The sequence below is a fragment of the Alligator sinensis genome, unplaced genomic scaffold, assembly GCF_000455745.1.
Source record: "Alligator sinensis unplaced genomic scaffold, ASM45574v1 scaffold505_1, whole genome shotgun sequence".
NCBI lineage: Eukaryota > Metazoa > Chordata > Crocodylia > Alligatoridae > Alligator > Alligator sinensis.
This window is the reverse complement of record NW_005841940.1, coordinates 1,769,424-1,783,189: the sequence shown is the minus strand read 5'-3', so window position 1 is coordinate 1,783,189 and position 13,766 is coordinate 1,769,424. Positions and strand designations below refer to the sequence as shown.

The 13,766-nt window shown below is 48.5% G+C and overlaps 1 protein-coding gene across 1 annotated transcript in view; it reads right to left on the bottom strand.

Annotated features, from left to right (window-relative positions):
* BCR (BCR, RhoGEF and GTPase activating protein) overlaps positions 1 to 13,766 on the bottom strand; it is a 129,447-nt gene that overhangs the window by 22,418 nt on the left and 93,263 nt on the right. The window contains exons 9-16 of the mRNA XM_006019873.3: positions 8,506 to 8,627; positions 7,464 to 7,632; positions 5,940 to 6,059; positions 5,316 to 5,391; positions 4,538 to 4,642; positions 2,995 to 3,069; positions 1,906 to 2,003; positions 1,045 to 1,176 (exon numbers count right to left, since the gene is read on the bottom strand). Of these exons, the coding sequence (XP_006019935.1) occupies positions 1,045 to 1,176; positions 1,906 to 2,003; positions 2,995 to 3,069; positions 4,538 to 4,642; positions 5,316 to 5,391; positions 5,940 to 6,059; positions 7,464 to 7,632; positions 8,506 to 8,627 (897 nt within the window). The remainder of the gene's footprint in view (positions 1 to 1,044; positions 1,177 to 1,905; positions 2,004 to 2,994; positions 3,070 to 4,537; positions 4,643 to 5,315; positions 5,392 to 5,939; positions 6,060 to 7,463; positions 7,633 to 8,505; positions 8,628 to 13,766) is intronic.

Below are 13,766 nucleotides of genomic sequence, written 5' to 3'. Positions count from 1 at the left end.
GGGAAAGAGCAGGCCTCATGCTGTGCAGACGCACACTCAGCTTTGCCAGAACCAGAGGTTGGAATTGGTCCTGCAGGCCTTAATCATTCAAGGCCCCTGTGGAAATCTCACAGGAGAATAAGGTCTGCATAGCCACCACTCAGCTACAAGAGGACAGCTTTTCAAGGGAGAGGTGAGGAACACGACAGAAATGGGAGAAGAGAACTGTTAGTTATTTCACAAAGTGCCATAAACATGCAGGAATCAGATCTGGGTGGAGAGGGAACCATACAACAGTCTGTGCCCACAGGCCTGGAACAAGTGGGGCACCTGCCCAAGTTCCCAGGATCTACTATCCAGAGCTTCAGCTTCCATTTCTCAGAAACACCCTGGGAGTGTCTCCCCCTTTGCTACCATCCCATCACAGCTCCATCCTGCTCTGATGTTCTCCTAGGATTACAGAAATGTCACAAGCTGCTTCTCAGTGAGTAAGAGCTCAAAACAGGCTACTTCTCTATCTCAAAACTAGTGGTCACAGACACTCCACTCTGGACACGGCTGATGTCAGAGGAACAGGCAAGTCTGCTATTGGTCCTATTAACACATCACTACAATCCCAGCCCATAATTTAGGACTGGTAGTGCCTGCCGTAGAAAACTCAGACAGCCGACTCGTGCAGCTGTTCCTTTCACTTTCTCTTTCCTCCTGCAGCCTTGCCATGGTACATGGAGTCTAACTGGGGCTCACTGACTGAATTGTTGCCCTGACCCTGAAAAGGCAACTTAGTAAAAGGAGACATGACAGAGGATGAAGCCCTGATTCTTACAAGCATTGCGTCCCTTCCCCTTCAGAATGCCTCTCCAGTCCAACACTGGAAGGGGTCAGAAGAACATGGGAAAAGCCATATCATATTTAACTTCCCAGACATGTCTTAGACAAAGAGAATCCCCCACCAGCAACCAACATTTGGAATATTTCTTGAAGCAGAGACCACTGGAATGTATGGAAACAGGTCTCTGCTTCCCCATCACAGCGAGGAGTCTGGGAATGGGTCAGTTCACTCACCTGGATCTGGCCTTTCCCCATGATCCTGTCAGTGGTCTCTCCATCCTCTTTGGTGAGCTTGGTTTTGTTATAGCATTTTTCATAGCACAGAATCCGCAGGGTCTGCGAGCCCTCCAGCTCAATTTCAAACTCCTACAGCACACCCAGGGAGCAGAAGAGCAGCAATAAATTAACAAGGACACAATACAGGCACTGTGAAGCTTTATTCAACATCATCAAAACCTGTCTGATGGGACCAGAGATAAAACCCATCTTGCCTAATGGAGTCAGTCTTCAGAGGGGCTGAACAGGACTGTGGTCAATACATGTAGGGGGTACTTTGGATATTGCCTGAAGAGAATGTCTGGTACCTTTGTTCATATTCTACTCATTGAGACAAAAAGAGGGTCCCATATTTCTGGCATTTAATTATGTTCCAATGCATTTAAAACAAACTTGCTACAAAGACCAAGGGTGCCTAAAACTGAGGGTTTAATAACTATCCCTTTCCTTCCAAAAACGCTTTCTTATTCAATAAATTTCTACAGATAACACTTGCTTTTTTTTTTTAATACCTTACATCTACTCAATTATCATCCATGTAATCATCTGCCTGACAATGCAATATCCCTCTGTGGCTGACAGACTCTCTTCATCAGTGATGCTGCAAGATAAATCACCCACAAATGCAAAGAGCCAAGAGGAAATGACAGGAAGCTTGCACAGAATGCGCTGTCAGATGCACTGTGCATGCTAAGAGTCCAGACTGCGCAGCACAGATTACACACTGAAGAGCCTCTTCATTTCTAAATGTTCTGCCCTCAGGGGAATAACCAAGGTCCCACACATTAGACAATTCACACCATGAACACCACAACCCACCTCATTCCAGTTGGGCTCCGTGGTATCCCTGTAAACACGGGTCTTAGCTTTGTTCACAAAATACCCGAAGGAATCCACCTCTAATGTGCAGTACAGATCTGGAGGGAAGACACAGAATCAAAACATTTGTTACAAGTACCAGAATCTCTTACTATCCAAACTGGCTCTTATGTGTTTCTTTACCTAAAGGCCTCTCTCTGCTGATGCTCCTAGCCCTGGCATAGCTAACTCATTGCAAACCCCAGTGTGGATGGGTTACATGGGTCAGCTAACCCAAACACCACATTTCACTGTTGAGAGCATCCCCACTGAGGAGTGGCTCCTGGGATAAGGTGTAAACATGACAGTAAAAACCTCTTCAGACCCTTTACACATACTCCAAGTGGTTGGCATTCACTGATGCCAGAGAGTCTTCAATTCATCCTTAACTGGTAGAAGCTTCATGTCTTGTGTGTCAGAAAAGGTCCTCCGTGTACAGGAATAAATCCCAGGGGGGGGAGAGACAGTTACTCAGAGAGAAAGGTACCTGCCCTGCAAGGTAGGGGCTCTTCTAACTCTCATTAAAACCCCTGGAAAACTCCTCTGCTGACTTCACTGGAAGCTGGACTGTGTTCTTCTTAAGTTACTTTAGCTGCTGCTGCTGAGAAAGGGTTTCTCTCCTCACTCTGCTCAGCTTTGCCCAGTCCTTCAGCAAAACCTCAATCCTGTGTTTATTACCATCTCCTGGCTACTGTTACTATGATCTTAGAGATTCTGCCTGACGCTTTCACTGTGGTGTTAAACAGGCTTGGAAAATGAACAATAAGGGAGCTAAGCAGGCAGGAAATACAGTAGCATCTTAACAGCAAAATGATTAGTTCTTGAGCCCCAGCTATTTGAGTGCCTTAACAGCACAAAAAGCTGCTTAGTATCCTGCCAAATTTGCACAGATGCCCCAACTCCTTTCCCACCTTACCAGTCTCTCAGGCACTGCAATCCCAGCTTAATCCCAGTCCTGCCACCTCGATACCCAAAATACCCCATACAATACAGCTCTACTAGCCAACTACCTCTGCACCTCCCCGAGTATATCACCTATCTGCAACTCACTCGAACTCTGTCTGAATCCTGTGGCAGAATGGACGATCACGTTCAGGAATCCATAGAGCCCAGGGGATTCATCATCTGTGCAAAAAGAGTTTGGTTACAGCTTAAAAGAAGGCCTGGAAATGAGACTTACATCACTGAGATTTATGGGTGCATGGCAAAGCATCTATAAATGGGTCCCAGGCAAGGGAGAGCGAGGCAATGTTTTAATAAGGAGTTATAATTCATGTCATGCACTGCTCCTGCCCCAGGGCACTCCTGACAAATTGGGCAGTTTTACAATCATGCTTTACCATGTTTAAATATGTTTTTCTTTCCCATGTTGCTGTGTGAAAAGCAGGAAATGGACTGGACTACAGGGAACACCATATGCAGAGAACTACCAAACTCACAAACAGAACCAAACCCCAATGGAACACTGTAGGCCTCTACCCTGAGAACAGGGTCCCCTTGTGCCTGGCCTCAAATGTACAAACCTAATGCTGCACAGGCTTCTCCACAGTCTTCTTACTGCAACCAACACAGGGGCTTCCAAGCATGCGACTGGCCCCCCAGAGATTGGTTTCATTTGATATTTTTGCGACTCAGGCAGCAGCAATGCCAGTCATTGCAATAGAAATTCCAGTCAGGTGTGCAGGCCAAACATTTCAATCAGCATAAAAGCAATTTCCTGTTAATGCCTCCAGCCAACAAGCAGAGAGGGAGCAAAGCAGAACAGACTGTACCTCCCTTACCCTGTCATCTGGAAATCCCCTGGCCTACCTTCTCTGCAGGAAGGACACCAGGGCTTACACCTTTTTCTCAGATCCAAATTGATCATCTTAAAATTGCCAGTTTAAAAAAAATACCACCCAGGAGCAACTCTTATGGCTACATCTTCTGCTAGGAAAGCAGTAGGCTGGTCCTAGGACAACAGTTCCCAAATTCAGGGTTGCAACCTCAAATGGGGTGGTGAGCCCCACAGACACTGAATTACACTGGAAGTTAGGTTTAGAGCCCCAAAGCAAGATCACAGTCTGGAAAACCAGGAACTGCTGCTATAGAAAGGAGGAGTGTGGCTGATCTGGCCAGGGGATGAATGATGTAAGGAGGAAAAGGGAAGAGGACTGAGTGCATAAAAAGAGTAATGGGAAAAATGAAAGAATTATCAAAATAAAAAGAAAATATAACCAGAGCCAGTGGAAGATGTGGAGGATAGTGCAGAGACAGGCAGAGGTTCTGCATGCACATGGGAGCAAAACCTAGTAAAAACAAGAAGTGCATGTGTTTTTCAGCCTTTATTTATACTGCAGAAATCAGTAATGGTAGGACCTCAGACCACACCATCCCAGCCCTGCTCCTTTCCTTTCTGCTGCTTCTTATCCACTCAAACTACACCATACAAGCTGGGTACACTTGGTCTCCAGCCATCGCTCTGCTGGGGCCACCAGTCTCTTGTGGCTCACTCAAAGCCTTTTATTGAAGGAAAAAAACAGAAGAGGATAAGGGAAATATAAGAGGGAAGGCAGGACCTTGTTTTTGACAGCAGCTGTTGACAACCACTCACCTTCTTTATTGATGGTAAGGGGAATGTTGTGGACAGTCTGAAGCTTGACACATGAGTTGGTCAACATCTGGAGCTCCACTGATGTGAGCGAGAAGCTTTTAAAGCCTGCCAAGGAAATTCAGAGAGGCAATGGCATCAGCACAGGAAATGGCTTCTCAGGCACTGCCTGGTGACAATACAACAGAACGTGCATGTAGCTAAAGGGAACCATAGATGAAGCCCTGATTTCCCATCAGTACCTCTAGGAGCCTGCTGCACATCTGCAAGTACCTCACTGATTTAATGTTCAGAGGATTAAAGTCTCTGGGCACCACAAAAGGAATCAGAGACACTCCTCCTTGCAACCATAACCAAACCCATTCCAAAAAATGAGTCGTTCCTCTTCAGGTCAGAGACAGAGGGAAGGAATGGGCCTTTTACTGTGCTCCAAAAAGTATACAACTCCAGCTCTGGCTGGCTGATGCCAGAGGTGACTCCACTGCTGAGAGATCTCCTTGGCCCCCAACTCCCAAAGAATCAGATCTGGAAGCTGCAATCAAACCCATCTTCCACTGGTCACAGCTGAAGTAAAAGGGCAGAAGGACAGAAAGCAGCCATGCTGGCCTCACAGGTCCTCTGGGGTAGGGAGTCAGCCTCACCTAACTCCCTGGGATTCAGATAGGCTTGGACAACCCTTATCCTTCCCCCAGCAGAGGAAGAGCACAAATGCTGCAGCTATTCAGCCAGACAGTCTGTGACTCCTTGAGACAGGGGCTCCAGCTGGCAGAGGGACACTTACATTTCTTCTGCTGTTCCCGGATGTTTTCTCTCCACTCTGCACGTTCGTAGTCTGATGAGATGAGGAACGTGTAACTCTGTGGAGAGAGTGTCAGGGAAATGGGGAGCACATCAGGTTGGATAGACATCAAAGATGCCTATGGTCCAAACATCAGCAAGCTGGATCTTGTAATGATCCAGCGACAAGTGCATGTGGATGCTATGTCACCCACCAACAGCAACACAGGCCTCTCCCACTTGCTACAGGAGACTCTCCATGATTGTTTAACAACAGTAGTGCCAAAGCAGGTGGCTGTAATGGAACTGAGGCAAGGGGAGCCCCAGGTGAAGAGACATGGGCACTTCCACTCTGCCAGGGCAGAACCAAGCACACGCACATGTCAGGGGAGGAGATGAGGCAGGGGGTTCTGATTATGTTTGTGCAATGCAGACTGTCCAAATTAGCTGCTGTCCCCAGGCTGCTGCTCTGTGCCTGCTGCCAGCCATTAGTGTGCAGGACAACACTCAAGCCAACCCAATTTCTTTGCACCCAGAACAGCATCACAAAGAGGAAGTTACAAGCCTGCTTACACCACATCCACCATCCTGTACATGAGGCCTGGGCAAAGTGCGTGGAGCTACTCACCTTTCCATTGCGGTTGTGCACCCGGAAAGCCATGTTGGGGGACATCAGCAGCAGCAGGGACTCCTGCTCAGAGAGCTTCTTTTTCAACCTCTCAATGACTTTGCTGCCCTTATTCGCCTTCTGGAGAAAAGAAAGAGACAACATGAAGGTCACGCTCCAGCACTGACACAGAAAATAAGACTAAGCTCAGCTTTTAGATTAATTTGCCCCTGCCTTCTATGAGGGGGCACAACCCTATCCCAGGCAACAGAGGGCCTGCCAGCAGGGCAGGTAGGGCTCCACCCCACTCAGGGAAGTGGGAATTATAAGTTCAGTCAATAAATGTACTTCATGCTCTAGCCCCGAGTCCCACTTGCAGCTCATGTGAACAGCCCTTGCAGACCAAGGCACTCTGAAGGGGAAGCCATTCACCAACCCAGGCAGAACAATGTATGCTCCAGTCCAGAGCAGCTGCAGCTGCCACAGAACAGCACAAAGGGTACTTTCAAGAGCATCTTTACTTAGGGAGCACACAGATAAAACAGCATCCTGGAGCCAGCATTCTATGTAGAGATAGCAGCCCATGATCCTTTCCCCATCCCTGTGAACCTGTTTTCTGAAGTCACCCACCACCAAGTTTTTACTTGGACAAACCCTAGATCCTAGAATTCAACTATGGCATTGTTTGGCCCTCATGCATCTAGAGACACCTGTAAACTGTGACTTAGCAGCTGAGTCAGCAAAAAGACTTTTCCCACAGGTGATTTCATACCACACCATTCTTCCTAGGTAACCCTCAGAGAGCTAGCAGGGACCATGGGGTTGAAATCCCCTTTGTAACTAGGGGCAAAAGGTGCAAGTGAAGGTCCGTGCACTTTGCTGGTCACTGGGCAGGGTCTCAGCAGTCACATCTTGGCTGTTCCCAGAATAGGCTGACTTGGATTCTACCATCTTTGAGAAAACCCAGACCTAGTAAATGAGGAAAGGCCAATGTTTAAAAACACAGAGGCCCATAGTGGACAGTGGGCAACTAAAACATTTGATTAATTTCTCTGGACACCTCCTCCTGCTCTAGAATCAGCTAGGTCCCAAGCACACCTTAAAAGCTGGTATGGATGTAGCAAAAATTCTTCTCTGTTTACAACCAAAACCATAAGAGCCACAAAACGCTCCCCTCAGTTCATGCTTCCAGCTAGAGCAGAGCCAAAATCTAGCACCAGCAGAGGGCATGGAGATGAGAGGCAAAGAGTTAACCTACAGCTGCTGTGTGAAGATACTGAGCCTTTGTCATTCCCATGTGCTTACAGGACACCAGCACCCAGGGTTCAGCATATAAACCCTGAGTTTGGCCTCATAACAGCAAACTGCATATCAGGTACACACGTAACTAGTACTTTAGTTGTCCTGGGGGCCTCATCCAAGTAGCATGGATTAGCAGGACTACTGGGAAATTACACTCATTCACCCCAGGGCAGTGCCTTGTCTCCCAATTAAGATGCAGTACATGCTCTGTGCTGGAGGAAAAGTTCTGTTATTCACCAGTACCTTTTCCCGCTGGATGTCATTCTTGATCTGGGAAATCTTGATCTTCATGGCGTCCAGCTCCTCATCAGGCACAAGTGGGATGTTAGGCACAGCCTCGGCCTCGTCCACTGTCTGGAAGCTGAGGTCTGTGAGCGGAATGTACCATTTACAATCATACTGCTGGCTTTTCCTGGAAGGGAGAGGGGACACAACTTTAAGACATTTATGCTCCCTCAGCTCCTGGCTTGTTCCCCTGACTTATTTCAGCTCTGCAGGTCGTAGGGTGGTGTCAACAGCTGTAGCTCACTCTAATCCCTACCATGGAAGCACAGTGTGGCTGGGGCTGCTCCTTAGCAATAGAAATTGGAAAGAGCCATTCCCATTTCAGTGCAATGAACAGCATGGTGTCCTCCAACACTGCAAGCCTACTGCCTCTGGTCCTGGAGGATAGCGATGTTTTTTCTGAACATCGTGATCTCTTTAAACAAACCCCCCTCGGAGGCAGAACTGGCAGCTTTCTATGTGACAGGTGATGATACAATGCTATGCCACCGGGTGACCCATTGGCTTGAGGGAAATGAACCCAGGACCTCTGGATCAATGAAATTGTGAGCCTCTACTGAGCAGGGCAGAAAACCCAACGCTGCTGGCTCAAAGACTGAGGCAGACTCAGAAAGGACTATGCGGTCTAGCCACCAAAAGGGAGATGGAGGCCACCACTATGTAAGGGCATCGTGCAACTGGAAGTGACGTACTATGGCAAGGGGTATTATGAGAGAAAAAATTAAAGGAGCCTAATAGCATTTGGCCCACACTCCAAGGTCAACAAGCCCACTCTTCAGCAGGTTGCAGTGTTCAACTCCTCATGTGACAGGAGGGCCTGTCCTGGAGGGTAGCTTTATGCTGCTGCAGGCACTATCTGGCTGCTCCTTGTACATGCGGTGTCCTCGCTCAGTTTGTTCACATAAACCCAGCTTGCTCTCGCTGGACCAGGTTTCTGTCCTACCCAGCACTTGGCTGACTGTGGGGTGCCAAGCACAGGGCCCAGCACGGGACATCTCACCCTCCAATCTGCTTCTTGAGCTTGGCACACAGGAACAGGTCAGTGAAAAGAAAGACGTGGCGCAGCTTCCGAGCCCCCTCAACCAGCTCCACCATGAAACTGTCCTTCAGGAGCTGCCGGTGCTGTGGATAAGGAAGAGATGGTGCTAGTTACGGCAGGAAGGGGCCCCAAGCCATCACATGTCTCTCACTAGCAGTGAACCCTTGTGACAACTCTCCTGGTACCCACTCCCACCAAGACCAGCTCCCCACATGACCAATCGCTGCCCACCCCAGTGCTCTGCCTCCAGGACCTGGGGCCCATTGCTTTAGGCATTTAATTGATTAGCCTGTTTGCCTACTTCTTTCCCCCATCCACACTCTTAATGGGGGCATTATAATCTGAGGTGAAGGCAGCTCTCTGGCTTCCTCAGACCCCAACAACTATAAATGTGCTTGCACAAACACACTGTGATCTGTGACTGGGCTAGGACCATCCTCACTGGGACTATTCCCATCCATAGAGTTACTTGTTTGCTGACATGCAGTGCCCAGTCTGAGAAAGCGGCCAGGTGTCAGGTGTATAGCTTTGAACCAGGATCAAATCTCTACCCACCAGTCAGGGAGATGCCAGGCAGATTGAAGCAAGGAGAAGAGAGCTACAGACACTCAATTACCTACAACCTGCTGCCAACTCTGGAAGGCTCAGCCAGAACCTCCATGCAAGGCTCCCCTTTCCAGCCACTCCTGAACTTAAGAATTTTCCTTTGGGGCTGAAACCTCACCTGCCTGATCTCTGACCACAGGAAACCTCCCTGGAAACATTCAATACTATCTTTCAGCTGGCAAGTCGCTGCCAGGCCACTGGCGCACATACACATAGGGCTTGCCAACCTCTATAATTTCTGTTACTCCACCATTCATCAGGAGAGGGCAGCAGACACCACCTCTCCATTAAGTTATTGCTGCTGCCCCCATAGGCTACTACCCAGTCCAGGCCAAGATCAAGCTATGCTGTGTAGAGTAAAGGGGAACCCGCATATCCCTTCCTCACCTGTCCCTAAACACATGCCAGGCTAAACCTCCAACCTTCTAAACAGTACAAAAAGTCCTGCCGTTTCCCTATTACCACAAGCCCTGCTGAGGGACCGTGACCCACTCACACAAGGTATATCTGGCAAATTCACCCATGTTCCCAAATCAGCCTCTGTTTAAACAGAACCATCTGGATATGTTTTTCCCTTGCATCTATTTAAAGCTTTTTTATATTCCCTATAAAATTCCCCCAAAGCACAAGACATGAGAGACAGCTATAGTGACAGGATGGAGTGGCACCACTCTGCTCCTTTCAGAAGCAAGGCTCCTAGTTTCCAGGGTCTCGGGGAGTTTCTCAAGCTAATTGGGCATTTTTACACATGCTCTGGGAGGCATGGGGGGACGCTTTAATTATCAAGTCATGCTAATTAAAAGTGCCCAATTGTCACATGTATCAGTGTCCCTGCGTTGAAAAAAATGGTGGTGGGGTGCTTTAAACTAACGCTTGTTCGACGAGCTATAGTTCAAAGTGCCTCACCGCCATTTTTCAGTGCAGGGACACTGATACACACGACACTAGAGTCTGCTGCAGCGCGTTAATTTCCACGCTCCATTAATTCGAGTTAATTAATTGAGTCTGTTTCGATGTGCTGGATTTCTGTCTGCTCCGATGTGCTGCACAGGAGCCCACTGGTTCACATCAGGGAGTGATAGCGTCCCCCATGTCTCTGCTTTGTTAAAGCTATGCCTCTGATGTAAATACTGGCGTATTATTCAAACCAAGCCAGACAGCACATGTTCTTATCAACAAGCCCCCAAAAGTTCCCAGCCCAGGTTTCTACTCAGATCTTCCCAAGAGGGCCAGTGGGCATCTGAGGGTGAGGTTGGGAAAGGTGAAATCTTGTTGCTTTCAAAACAGAGTTTGGGGGGGTTTCAATTTGGGGATAAGCTTGATGCTCACAAAAGAGAAATGCTTCTAGCTGTCTGGACCCAGGCACTGAGCAGGTGGATATCCTGCTAGTTTCCCCAAGCAGCTTTGCCAACACACATTCATCCCAGCCTGCCACACAGGCGCCCACTTCCACCTAGATACCGAGGAAACTGGGTGCTTCGCTCACATATTATGGCATGACAGCATTATTCTAGCCTTACTCACAACAAGCCTCCAATCCCATACCCAGGGCTCTACCCCCCCACCCCCACCAGTACCAGGACTCTTACATGCAGAATCTACCAGTTTTCAGACAGCAGCAGTGGTCAGCTTTGTGATGCCTCTGACTGGGAAAAAGTGGAGTCTGTAAGGGGCTGTGACATCTAGATAGTTACTTGGGGCCAACTTAGAGTTTATGCTACAGACTCCCAGGGGACTGGCCAAAGTGTTAGCTCACTGCAAAGTTCAACATGCCCACAACACTCTCATTGCCCAGCACAGGGGTCTTTGACTGGATACCCCCCACCTGCCTCTCTATATGCTGTGATGTGGGAGCCAGGAGCAGACAGTGAAGAATACAAGAGCTCGATGCATCTTAAGCAGCACCTCATCCCCACCTTCATGCTTTGAGCATCATGAAACCTTCAGTACAGACAAAGATGATGCATTCTCCCAACACCACAGCAGCACTATAACCACTGCTGAGTTCTGGGGAGCAGGAACTAGCATCAGTCCCAAGGACACCTGCCTATCTCAGATCTGACAGCCATGCTACAGTCACTAGCAAGGAACGCCCCACCCTTCCCTGGTGCCAAGAAAATGAACCTGCCCCCTACCAGCCAACTGCACTCTCTCAGGGCAGGATGCTGGGGGGCCATGCTATCCAACAGTGACTCAGGCTCAGAAAGGCCCATGCTAGTTTGATTTTAGGTGGGAGCAAGTCTTTTGGATTCTCCTCTCCAAACCCATACAGAATGCAGAACACTTGCCTGCATTGATGTCTCTACTGTTCATGTCTACTCCTTTTCCTCCTGTCATGCCCTCAAGGACTAGTGACCTCCAACCCTGACAGGGAACTAGAGATGCTCAGCTATAAACCAAGGATGCTTCTAGTCAATGGTAAAAAACCCACTTCCCACAGCTGGGAAGGATTTGACTTGAGAGGTAAAGGAAGCTGGGAAGGAGGAAGTTTTCAGCAATCCAGACCTCTAACTTAGATCTGAAGAATACTAATTATGATGCAAATCAACTCAGCTCCTTTGTGGTGGAAAGAGCAAACAGCTCCTTGTTGCCAGCCACTCACTCACCATCCTTAGGTGTAAATATGTTCTCATGCTTGGATCACTCTCGTTACACAGCTGCCATCCTGGGGTGCAATGCGCAGTGCTGACTGCCTGCTCTTTCCCCACTCTAAAGGGCAAATGGCATCATCCTGTCCTGGGGGACGCAGCTGAAAGGCTCATTCTGGCAGAGTTAGGCACATAAGAACTGTGGAGACTCACCAGTCATCAACCTAACAAGGTGCTGGCTGTTTGCTCAATAGCCAAGAAGGAGGTTCCTTCACAGAGCCAATGGGAACAGGATCAGGCCCATTACTTACAGCTTCTGCCCTGCTGAAGGGAAACCATTTGTCTACACTCCCATCTGAAAACAAAAGGGCTGGCTCAAAGGCAGCTCTCATCCAAAGAGCTGCCCCCTCAAGGCAGGGCTCCTATCCTCCTGAGAGATCACTGGCTTACTGAAATTCTCCTTGCATCCAGGGCCTCACATGGGGCCATCAACGTCTAGTGCCATGCTGTTGGCAGAGCGCCTCCTTCTGAAGTGCATTCTCTGCCAGGCTAGGGGTGTCTGCCAATGGTCTGATGCTTTGATTCCTTGACACAGGGGAAGGAGGACACAAGCCCATGTGAGCAGTTTGACAATTCATCTGTTCTGCTGCAGCCAGGGTGGTCAGTCCTGCCTGGTTCTGTCAAGGATTCAATTGCAAGGGTACAAGACTCTCGGAGAATGGAACATCATCTCTGCAAGCAACAAATACCTGGACCAGGGCTCAAAGCAGAACCTGGCAACATGAGTGGAATGATGATAGGACCTACCTGGCCCCCCCATCATCAAGAGAAGAGTGTGAGGAAGGAGGTAACAGAGAAAAGGCAGTGACCAAGCGAGACTGACATGCTAGTATAAACACTGTCATGTGGCATTAGGGTCACAAGCCCATCTGCAGTCATACCCCCACCTTCCCCCAGGCCCCAGTCAGAGCATCCGTTACCCTGTTCACAATCTCAGCAGCAAAAATCACCTGTGTAGCTTATGCCTACGAACAGGCAGGCAGACTTCTGTCAAATGGCAGGTCCCCATTTACTTAAAGTTCCACATCCAAAATGTCCCATCAACTCAAACAATAAGTTTGGTAACACAAGACCCAGAGCCTGGCTGTGATGCTGACAGCTATGCTCCTGCCAGCATGCTCATCTGCTCAGGTGGTTATTTTAATCAGCATGCAGAGGAGTCACCCAGATCCACGAGACATGGCATTCTCATCCAGAAAGGAGCCCCTTGGGAGGCCTGGCCAAGGATGTATTTCAGTCAAGCATAAGAAGTCATGGTAGAGGCAGAGGGGATGTATTCCAGTCAGCAGCTCAAAGAGAAACACTGTGCATGTCTACACATTCATTAATGTGCCATAATTATGGTGCATTAAGTTTAATACCCGTAATAACAGGTACTAATTTAACGTGCTGTAATTGGCACTACTGCGCATTAGTGCAGATGAATGCTTTTTGTGTGATGCTTAATGCCCATTGGACTGAATCTACTGCACATTAGTACAGAAGAATGTTTTTTGTGTGATGCTTAATGGCCACTGGATTAATCTACCACGCATTAGTGCATTGGCACAGTTTTTACCATTGTGCTAATGCACAGTAGAATTAGTCCAAAGGGCATTAAGCATCACATGTAGACATGCCCACTGAGGGGGCTCTTCTCTTTAAAAAGCCCTAGCACGTGCATCTGTTTAGAAGATCTCCTGGCAAGGGCAACTCCTGGAGACATCACCTTGCAAGGCCTCATCTACCTTGCATGAAGCAGGGAGACTACAGAGGGGATCTGTGGAACAGCTTGTTATCTCTCTCCCCACAGGAGAGCACTGAGCTTGATCCAGGGGAAGGATTTAACTGCCAGCATCCCCTGGACATTCTTTGGAGCTGGGTACAATAGGTGTGCCCCAGGCTGCTTAGCCCTGACTGGACAGTGGCAGAGAATTTCCAGTAGGGAGCTATTAGGGTCATATTCTCTGCTGTGATGACTTATCTTGC